At 33.4% G+C, this 10,659-nt stretch overlaps 4 protein-coding genes and 1 long non-coding RNA gene across 9 annotated transcripts; 3 read left to right on the forward strand and 2 right to left on the reverse strand.

Annotated features, from left to right (window-relative positions):
* The first annotated feature begins 100 nt into the window (after nucleotides 1-100).
* On the forward strand, nucleotides 101-1,564 carry LOC143153479 (uncharacterized). Its single transcript, XM_076324757.1, has 2 exons — nucleotides 101-750; nucleotides 885-1,564. Exons 1-2 carry the CDS (start codon nucleotides 657-659, stop codon nucleotides 1,136-1,138), a joined length of 348 nt encoding a protein of 115 aa, XP_076180872.1. The 5' UTR covers nucleotides 101-656; the 3' UTR covers nucleotides 1,139-1,564.
* On the reverse strand, nucleotides 821-1,842 carry LOC143153482 (uncharacterized). Its single transcript, XR_012993829.1, has 2 exons — nucleotides 1,611-1,842; nucleotides 821-1,372 (listed from the first exon to the last, which is right to left on the reverse strand). It is a non-coding gene; the product is annotated as an uncharacterized LOC143153482 (long non-coding RNA).
* LOC143153470 (histidine protein methyltransferase 1 homolog) lies at nucleotides 1,348-5,515 on the reverse strand. 5 transcript variants are annotated; one of them, XM_076324742.1, is made up of 7 exons: nucleotides 5,368-5,515; nucleotides 4,983-5,225; nucleotides 4,693-4,853; nucleotides 4,379-4,622; nucleotides 4,174-4,289; nucleotides 1,849-2,057; nucleotides 1,348-1,773 (listed from the first exon to the last, which is right to left on the reverse strand). In XM_076324742.1, exons 1-5 carry the CDS (start codon nucleotides 5,405-5,407, stop codon nucleotides 4,243-4,245), a joined length of 735 nt encoding a protein of 244 aa, XP_076180857.1. In that variant the 5' UTR covers nucleotides 5,408-5,515; the 3' UTR covers nucleotides 1,348-1,773; nucleotides 1,849-2,057; nucleotides 4,174-4,242. The 5 variants fall into 5 exon arrangements, with proteins under 5 accessions (XP_076180857.1, XP_076180855.1, XP_076180853.1 ...); XM_076324740.1 differs by having other exon boundaries at nucleotides 1,891-2,057; nucleotides 4,372-4,622; nucleotides 5,368-5,512; XM_076324738.1 differs by having other exon boundaries at nucleotides 4,372-4,622; nucleotides 5,368-5,512.
* LOC143153483 (signal recognition particle receptor subunit beta-like) lies at nucleotides 1,818-2,527 on the forward strand. Its single transcript, XM_076324758.1, has 2 exons — nucleotides 1,818-2,025; nucleotides 2,093-2,527. The coding sequence occupies exon 2, from the start codon at nucleotides 2,196-2,198 to the stop codon at nucleotides 2,421-2,423; it is 228 nt and encodes a 75-aa protein (XP_076180873.1). The 5' UTR covers nucleotides 1,818-2,025; nucleotides 2,093-2,195; the 3' UTR covers nucleotides 2,424-2,527.
* Nucleotides 5,516-6,537: 1,022 nt separating the features above from the next.
* LOC143153472 (peptidoglycan-recognition protein SC2) lies at nucleotides 6,538-9,829 on the forward strand. Its single transcript, XM_076324747.1, has 3 exons — nucleotides 6,538-6,837; nucleotides 7,357-7,683; nucleotides 9,101-9,829. Exons 1-3 carry the CDS (start codon nucleotides 6,717-6,719, stop codon nucleotides 9,367-9,369), a joined length of 717 nt encoding a protein of 238 aa, XP_076180862.1. The 5' UTR covers nucleotides 6,538-6,716; the 3' UTR covers nucleotides 9,370-9,829.
* Nucleotides 9,830-10,659: the final 830 nt, after the last annotated feature.

Here is a 10,659-nt window from a genome sequence, read left to right on the forward strand (position 1 = left end):
TTACGTAGCTTCGCAAGTAGTGTGCACTGCGCTCGTAAGAGATTCAATGATTTAATCGTTGCCGTTTTACGTCGCACTCGTTGAGCGATATTGAACGGGAAAAGTGTACGATTATGTACGTTATTAGTGTTATTTTAATATCGAAAAAGGTCGGCTGATTATCGTATAATTTTGAACCGGAAACAACCGCATGGATAGCAACGATCTCTGATGTACTGTCCAGAGGTACGGTGATACTACCGATAAAACAGACGAGCTCGTTTTATCGACGTAACGTATACGATTAAGCAAGCAATATAATAGCGAGAACTCTTACCATTTCCATGTCACGTCCAACGTTATCGATTCGGACTAAAATGAAATTGTAGCGGTAAACTTATTTCCTTGATGAACGTTAAACCAGCGCGATCAATTTTTGGAATTCGATGTATGTATTTCGACGTAAAAATAGTAGAGGCCCTTCTGTGACGTTGCATAAAAAGTTTCTCCGAATGATATTATCCTACACCTCGTTTGCGAATAAATTGTTTCAGGTGGTAAATGTTTATCGTTTCGTTTTAGATGGCGCTTCTAGGTATTTATCCAGTTATTCAGTAAGAATCGGCAAATCGGCACATGTTCTCGAATTAGTTTTTTAATTAACATAATCAGTTACAATGAAAGAATATGTGAAATCGTTAACGGATCACAATATGGATTTCGAATTTATGACCATATTAGTTGCTGTAATTACGATTATCTTAACCATAGGTAATTAGTTACAGTATTTTTAGGTTATGGTAACCTATGTTAGGCAATAATTTATAGTTTGAACAAGAAATATGTTTTCTAATTATTTATTATCACATTATTCAAAATAACATCACAGTTTTTTCTGTTGCAAGTACAACTAGAAATACATTCGCTTAAGACTATTAATTACATATATGTAAATTATATGTACAAGATAAAATTCGTGGACATCGTTCAAATAACAAGAAACATTCCCTGCATGAAGCCGCACGTATATTTTTATTTAAGTATTACTTGTCATTTAACCCTCAAATGGCACTGTGGGGTTCTTTACGACACCAATATTCCAGCTATTTTTACCAAAGTTTACTCTTGTCTCTGTTTTTTCCAGAACTATAATTTTTAATTAATTCTCGTTTTTAGTCAAATGTGTATTGTTGATATTAATTAAAGAATTCAAAATATTAGTCATGTTTTACCTTTTCGGATTAAAATAAATCAATATTTTTGGTATGTTTTATACTAGTGCCATTTTTGACCTCACAACGCCACTTATGTACGTACAAAATCACGACACTGTTTAAGGGTTAATGTTCTTCATGAATTTCATGAACAGTCTCTTAGGGTCGTTTATAGAGTCCTATAAACATACCATTTATTCGATTAAATCAAGTGTATGTTATAATACCTACAGTAATAGTGAAATAGTACAAAGATGGATATAAGTAGTGAAACGAACATAATATTATAATTGTATATATAATACAAAAATAGGTACATTTTTAAACAAGAACTTTCCTAGGCTGTAACCTAAATGTCCATGAATTTAACTCTGTAGGTCCGTTTATTTAATATTATAAAGGTAATTAATACCATACCCTTTATAAACTTCTATTGTGTTTCTTTGCTCAGTGTTATATGCCATATGGCGCAAAAGAAGGTCCATAGGAAACAGTGTACTGTTGACTGGTCTCAGTGATTCTGGTAAAACATTGATGTATGCACGTATATTTTCTTCTAAATTTGTTGAAACGTACACATCTGTGAACGAGAACACAGGAGATATCACGATTAACAACGTAAGTCTCAATAAATACATCTTGTTGAAGAACGTACCAATGGTGTGGGCCTTCCAAATAATTTATACATTTAGCGCACCTTGAAAATTATTGATATACCTGGGCACGAGCGTTTGCGTTACAAATTTCTGGATCGATTCAAATTATCTGCAATTGGACTTGTTTACGTAATTGATTCGGTGACTTTCTCAAAAAACATTCGTGATGTAGTAGAGTAAGTAAATACAAGTAGTAGGTCATCACATCCTGAAACAGAAATAATAGAAAGCTTTAATTTTCAGGTTTTTGTATACTTTATTGACCGACTCTGCTATACAAAAGAAACCTGTACTTATATTATGTAATAAACAAGATAAAACTGGCGCCCTAAGTTCTAACATTATAATGCATATAATGGAAAAAGAAATCTATTTATTACGTCTGACAAAGACGAAACAACTAGAAACAACGGATGCATCGTCCACAAATCTCTTCCTTGGTACGCAAGGAGAAGATTTTCAATTTTCTAATTATAGGAATATTGAATTTGCAGGATGTAGTATGTTGAATAAAGGTTCTAAAAGTGCTGCAGACATTGAACAGTTAAACAATTGGTTACAGAAAATTGCATAAAAATGTATACTTATTATTTTACAAATAAATTATTTGTTTGTAACATGTCAAATTATTTTTTACTCGCAAAATAGATAAAAGTTTGTATAGTAAACTTTTTGTTTACTTCTGTATAATAATATAATTTAACACTCTCATAATTAAGGCATTGTAAGAAATATTTTGCTTTGATTAACGTAGGCCAACATATAATGTTTTCAATGTAAAAATTAATTTTTACTTTGACAGCAACCTCTGATTGGTTAATACATTGATTGAATAAATGTTTTAATTTTAACATTTTTACGTCATAAACAATTTTTATACAACAAATTTGTTTAGGTAAATAATTAAATGTAACAAATACTTCGTTTTTTTATATTATTTATAAGGTTACTATAGGTACAATTGTTCTAACCTAGCGACAATGTTATCTGTTTCTCGTCAAAGTACGACAGATTAAATTTATGTATACTTTTTAACTTTATAATAATCAATTAATTTAAACATTATCTTTTTCTTTTTGTCTATTATTTAATGTAAATAACACAAATGACAACATTTTCCTTTCACCTTCAGAAAACTCTTTTTCCAATGATCAATTACCGACGCAACTGCGCAAAAATAAATAGTCCCTCCATTATTAACACAAAACGCAAATAAAATATTATTTAAATATTTTTAACTCTTCGTTTTTCAATAAAAAGTGTTTTAATTCATCGAATCTTTTGGTCTTTGTGATAAAATAAAAAATTAGTTTTGATAAAAATTAATAGATACACAGTAATATGTAGAAATTAATACAAAAATAAATTGCAACTGTAAAACGTAAACAAGAAACTGACGGTAATAAATGTTTCTTTGTAAAATCTGTAATTACGATAGGTTAATACGTTTTTTTCTTGTCAAGATTAAGATGAAACCACGCAAGTGATTATTTATATTGTTCTTGTACGTATGATTGTACATTGTACATTACGATTTACCGATATGAATCTTCATTTCTTTTTGATTGCTTCGTAACCGTAATTTAAAAAAAAAAGTTTCATGGGACTTCTCCTTTAATAGTATTAACATTTAAACAATAGAAACCTGTGTAATATAAAAATAGCAGTATATATGTATGCTCAATTTTATATCACAAAACTAAATGTATTGTTACATTTTTTGTTAAACATATACTACAGGTAGCTGTCTGAGTCTGCCAAATTTTTGTCAATCCAACTTCACACATTTAAACAGTTCACACACTCCTAATTACTACATACATCCTTGTCATTAATTATCCAACAGAGTAAAGTAAGAATTTTCTTTATCAGGTTGATAGGTAGAAGTACTTCCAAATCAATTTTCGACACAATCATAAATATTGAACACAATTGAATAATCGATAATATAATTCTCATTCATCGGGAACATAATGGATGGATTTATGGAAGATTATTTCTACAAATACCAGAAAAAAGTTAGAATTTTTTATTCCATATAAATATTGAGAGTTCAATATATCGTTATTAGATATATGTATAAGGTATGAGTTACATGCACGAACACTATTTCCTTAAAATTTTTAGAATTTCTCGTTGTAATCCTGAAATATAAGTATACATAATTGTTGCTTAATTTGAACAGTCTGAAAATATATGTTTCTAACGTACACAAATAAATTGAAATGAAATCAATTGGTCGAGCAAAGTTACAGAGGCTTATTCTCAGTTAAATCGGCAACTACAAACAGCCAATTAAGTTTGATTTGTCTATAATTACTTACCTTTGTCACTTTTCCATACTATCTTGACATCAAAACATCCATCTTCCTCTATGAGATTTTGAAATTGTCTCATTCCTCCTCCAACGCCAAAATAATAACTTTTACCCGCAATGTACCTGAAGGTATTACACAACACAATATTACCTCTCAATTCTACAAAAACTTAATCAAATTTTACACCATCGTGATTATACTTGCCCATTACCATCTTGTTTCAGTCTTTGCTTAAAAACTTCGTAAAGTTTTCTATGATTGTCAGGATTGTAAATTGTCTCACTTGTGAAAATTAAATCATATTTTACAACCTCGTGTTTGTGATCTAAATCCTCCAATCTTGTAAACGATTCCCAGTCGCCACAAAAAAATTCACACCTCTTTAATACGTTCTCTCGATCCTTGAAATTGATTAAAACATTTGGAATCGTTACACTTTTAATTACTTCTATGTTCTGCAAAACAATTTGTTAATACGCACAATTTTGTAAAAATCATTGGAAATGCAATCTCAACGACACGAACATAATCTTGAAAATGAACAGTGGAATTTTTTAGAACAGCAATCAGACCAATAATACCAGCACCGCATCCCAAATCCAAAACAACTTTATCTTGAAATTCAACATTGTTTTCAAATATATAGTGACTTAGGTCATAACTGCACTCCCAAATTTTTAAACCACCTTGATACAAGAATTCTAATGATTTACTCGCTTTTTATTGCTGTAGATGAAGTCACTTTTTCAAATCGTGAACGTTCATTTACTTAATTCGTATTTAGTAGCAACGGTACTTAATTATATACCAAGTACCTTCGTATTTGGCGGGAATAAGGTCGGAGTGTTGCGATTCTGCTTCTATAATATTTGTACAATTTTCCTGTTTTAATTTATGTAAAGCTCTCTCTGATCGAATTAACTTTAATTTATAACCCGAAAATATACTTTCCGCGTAATCATTGGGTTCGTATTGTTTTTCGATTTGCGATTTCAATACTTCGACCTTCGAAGCAGGTATCCAATTAATAGTTAATTTTTCCTTACTGATATTATTCTCTGAAATAATTGTTATTAATTTAGATTGTTACGGTATTGTGGTTTCAATCACCGACTTTGTTTAGCTGCAAGAAAAATCACTAAGAATTCGAACATGTGTTCAGATATTGATCAAGTATGTACGAAACATGAAAAAAAATACCTTCCGCCTCATCGTGTTTTAAAAATCCAAATTTGAACATTTTATTCTTCGGAGTGTTACACGTGCATTTAAAAAAACCTACTGCAAGTTAATTAAGGCAAGGATGTAAACTACACATTGTCGAAGATAAGTCAGATTTCTACCGAAGACGATTTCTTGGATACAGCGACATCTGTAGATTCGTTGATAAATATAATTTAAAATTAATTTCTGGGATGTACACCTATTTCTAATATTCTTTTTACAATAAACCAACATATTTTCTTATAAACTAATTCTATTATAAACTAATTACTAGTTTTATAATAAATTAAATTCAGACATCTTTTAACCTTTTTATGCTTGAACGATTCGTGCACGATCATTTCATTCTTATAAAATTTGTCGACAAGATTAGAAAACAACGAGTTATAAAATTATAGGGACAATGAAATATAATTGACTTCCTGCAAGAATAAACTTGTACGTGTGCTATAACTTCAAGTATTTTCTCACCGCGTGATACTTTAATGAATCCAAGAATTAATATATCTAGCAGTATTATCATTCGGTTTCATTAATCTAATCTTTTGAAATGCCTACCATAAAAGTGAGGAGGAATCAATCAGTACTTGTAAACTGATTTTCATTCCATTATACGCTACGATTATAATTTTATATCAAATTATTAAATATTCTACATCACAATTACACCGAAGCACGATATTCGAAGTATCATTCGCGTATCGGTATTTATTTAATTTATTTCTCGTTTGTCAGATGTATATTATCGTTTACTATATCTCACGATATCGCGTCAATTCAAGACAAAGTAACTTACATAGACAAAGAATACACGGAACCACAATTAAGAACAACAATGTATAAAATTTCAAACGGGTTCTACATTGTCACCAAGATGATGAAAAATAAAGAAACTTTTGTAACGGAACACTCGACTCGGTACGTGGAAAATTGTGTAATATATTTATTATCGAATCAATGTTTCTACTTCGCATTAGCAAATATATAATTATCGAACATTTAATCTTATCGTTTAACAATTCACAGCATATTGTTTCTACTATCTTTCGGATTTTTATTTTCGTCCCAGATTACAGATCAGAGTTTTTTTTATTTATCTTCGCAGGACCAAAATCCACCGTCAGTCGAACAAGTGAAATTACCGCAATAAGTTTGTCCCTCTTTTCGTGATAGTACGCCTCGAAGAGAGGAGAGGGTTAAAAGACCCAACGTGCGCCTCTGAGGGACTTCCCAGTCACGTTCAATTTTTCGTTTAAAAGCCGACGTCGTTTCACGATTCTCGTTCAGTTATAGTTTTAACACCAGTTGCCACCGCGCCGACGATCATGGGGTCGTCGTCTGTATTTATTCTGACCGTGGTCTGCGCTACGATTTCGATCTTATCGCTCTTAACAAGTAACGTTCACGGTTTGTCGGTCACTTGGGAAGATTTTCAAAACGACACCGGTAAGAAGTAATAATTCACTTCGACTCGACCGAGTTCGTTAATCGTGTTAGAAATTCGATCCGTTCGAGAATATTTATCCCGCTATAAATTGCACGTACACGCAACAAAAAATTAATCGAATTATCACCGATTTCGAAACCAACCTTGAGTTAATTTCGATTTCTCATCTCGCGATCGTACCAAAGAGAACCAACTTTCCAAAAATCCTTGCATCGTTTCTTCACCGATACGAAACACCGAATCACCTACGCGATCGTTGCTCGTATCTGAACGAAAGTTCTGAACGTAATAAAATCAACTAACAACCTTGAACGTATCATACCGACCATTGAACATTCGATACATCGATAGTTCGATACGCGTTTTACGGGTGGTTTCACCGATCCCCTATCGTCCGACTCGTTTCGATCGCACGATATCTGTACACCGTGTACTCGTAGATTATCGTTTCAAACGTATCGTACGAACGATTGGTAAGTCGGTACGTTTACTTGAACGTGCAAGTCTTGGTTGTTCAGGTGCACCGAACATTGTGAGCAGACAAGGATGGGGAGCCAGATCGGCGGTGCAACGTGTACCAATGGAAGTGACACCGACACCGTACGTTGTGGTCCATCACGGTGGGATCGCCAAATACTGTTACGATCGTAAAACGTGTTCCGAGATCGTCAGATCGTATCAGAATCTTCATTTGGACGATCGAGGCTGGTTCGACATCGGTTACAACTTCCTTATCGGCGAAGATGGGAACGCGTACGAGGGTCGGGGTTGGGATTACAATGGGGCCCATGCACCCGGTTACAACACACAGAGCATTGGTATATGCCTTATCGGTGATTTCAACGGTAGGTGTTTGCTTTTCGTCACTTGCAACGGATCCGTGGTATTGACGAATTGTATCTGGTTATCGAGCAAGTTCTTTTCCATTTTCGCACGTAACTTTGAAGAAAGGTGACATCGGTAGAAATCGTCTTATCTTCGATCGAAATACGTAGCGTTTGTTCAAATCGATCCTCGTTGTTGTTATAGAAGAAGTATCGATGTTCTAAGTCGGTTGTTTTGGAGCGAATTTTATGCATTATATACAGAATTAATACAGAAGGTGTATTAGTGTACAGAAGACGTAGGGCGAAATTTATTTTATTTAATTTACACTCGTCGAAACAATCGGAGAGTTACGTTTCCACGTAATTGTTGAACACGAATCGATCGATGATTATTTTATGTGACAATAGCTTTGAATATCTTACCGTGGTATAAATTGTTTAAGCGTCTATGAAATAATGATTATTTTATGTAATAATACCTTCGAATATCTTACCGTGGTATCGATTATTTAATCGTCTATAAGATACATCGTTTCGCGAACTTTTATCGTCTAAATCGGAGACACTTTCTCGACAACGTGTCGCAAAAGATAGGATTCGCTTTAAACGACGTTGAAACTTTCTACAATTTCGAGCAGCGTTAAGAAATTTGCAAGAACGAGCCGAGAAATTTCAAGATACAATTGAAACGTTAATGCAAACATTCGGAAACTTTTTAACAATAGAGTGTACACGAGATGCTTGCCCTCGAAGTTTCCGAATTTAAGAATCTCTACGAAGTAAGATATTCGTGAAACGTTTGTATTCGAAATTCTCAAGTTGGAGGGGAATGGAAGACTTTTAAATAATCGCAACTGGAATGTCGCGTTAATGCAAACATTCAGAAACTTTATAACAATAGTGGATACACGAGATGCTTGCCCTCGAAGTTTCCGAATTTAAGAATCTCTACAAAGTAAGATATTCGTGAAACCTTTGTATTCGAAATTCTCAAGTTGGAGGGGAATGGAAGATTTTTAAATAATCGCGATAATGCAAAGATTCGGAAACTTTATAACAATAGTGGATACACAAGATGCTTGCCCTCGAAGTTTCCAAATCAAAGAATCTCTACAAAGTAAGATATTCGTGAAACGTTTGTATTCGAAATTCTCAAGTTGGAGGGGAGTGGAAGATTTTTAAATAATCGCGATAATGCAAAGATTCGGAAACTTTATAACAATAGTGGATACACAAGATGCTTGCCCTCGAAGTTTCCAAATCAAAGAATCTCTACAAAGTAAGATATTCGTGAAACCTTTGTATTCGAAATTCTGAAGTTGGAGGGGAATGGAAAACTTTTAAATAATCGCGACTGGAACGTCGCAAGGATGTTTAAAAATGATCGTCGACGTACCGTGCGAATACTCACATTTGTTATTTCGTTTTTGCGCAGATATTCTTCCGAACAATGCCGCTCTGGAAACGTTGAACGCTCTGATCAATTACGGAGTGTCGCTAGGCAAAATAAGCGAAAATTACAACGTTATAGGTCATCGTCAAGCGAGAGACACCGAGTGCCCTGGCAACGAATTGTACAAATACGTACAAACGAATCCACGATGGACAAAGTATCCTGTACCGAGATACCAAACGTCAGGTTCAATCGGGAAGCCGGTCGCGGTTATGAACCAAAACACCTTGAACACGAATCAAAATTTATGATCAACGAAACGATTTCGATCGATGTTCAACCCGGTAGAAATACATCAATCGAATAATGTTTCCGTCTCACACGATACACGTCTTAAATATTCGAAAACGTGGACTCGTAAAAAATCTCGTAAGGTCATTGTAAAACTTTTTTTTTCACGCCAACTGTAAATCATTTCCTTCTAGAGTGAATCATATTTAAACGAAACGCGCAGATACCTACGCGAATGTCAATCGTAAGATAAACCGTATTTATTTATCGACCGCGTTAAAATGCAATTCTAGCGAGCTTATTAATTGCAACGAAATAAGAACGCGACGACGATACATAATGTTCCTGTGAAGTATGTTGCTCATTAGTTTATTACAGCGTTCAAGTACAAACGATAATTGAAGAAACACGATTATGTCAATAATTGTCTCTTCGTTGGATTTGTCGATGTGAATATTGAAATGAATCGATCAAAATGAGGTAACGTGTATTGTAAACATTTGATGAAAAAACCTATCTTCCTGAGAATTCCTTTGGAATCCTTGTACAACGATGTGCATTCTTTTTCAGGTGCAATGTTTTTCGCTTAAATATAATGCAAAACGGAGTATCGAATATTAGGTATCCTGTCGTAAAGGAATTTGAATATTCAAAGTTTTGAAATTAATCTTTTCTATTTTATACGAACCCTTTCGATGGACGTTTCGAATACGTAATAAATATTTTCTATAGGAAATTTCATTTTCGACGAAAGCAACTTTAAAAATCTGTCGCATTCACGTTTGTTTATACCATTTTACTTCCAGTATCGCCTAACAGTTTCTATTCTATATATACACGAATTACGCGACGGAAATGTTTCCGCTCGTGCTGGACAGCATTCTCAACTTCGTGTCGTTTTAATTATTTTTACCTTCGAGTATACTTTTCGTAAAAAAAATGAATCGAAAAACCGAGTCAAGTGCACTCGATTCGGTAAATTTTCTTTCATCCTTTTCCGAATGAAATTTTCTCTATAAAAATTTCTTTCGTAATTTCAACTTATCTTTTCTATTGTATTGAATACGTATTTCGTGCAAAATTCTGTACAATGATCGCAGAATAAATTAGAAAAACGAGAAACAAATGAATCAACGTTAACACGTAATAGAAATACAGAACGTATCAATGAAACAAATTTGTCATAGAAAACAAAAGTCCCTCCACGGATTAAAGAACAAGATTAAAGAACATTTCCACGATTAAAGTCACGTGAAAGAAAGTACACATTAGAGAATCCAGTAAATCTATTTGTTTTACCGTAACGCCTA

This window comes from Ptiloglossa arizonensis, chromosome 12 (assembly GCF_051014685.1).
Source record: "Ptiloglossa arizonensis isolate GNS036 chromosome 12, iyPtiAriz1_principal, whole genome shotgun sequence".
NCBI classification, from domain to species: domain Eukaryota; kingdom Metazoa; phylum Arthropoda; class Insecta; order Hymenoptera; family Colletidae; genus Ptiloglossa; species Ptiloglossa arizonensis.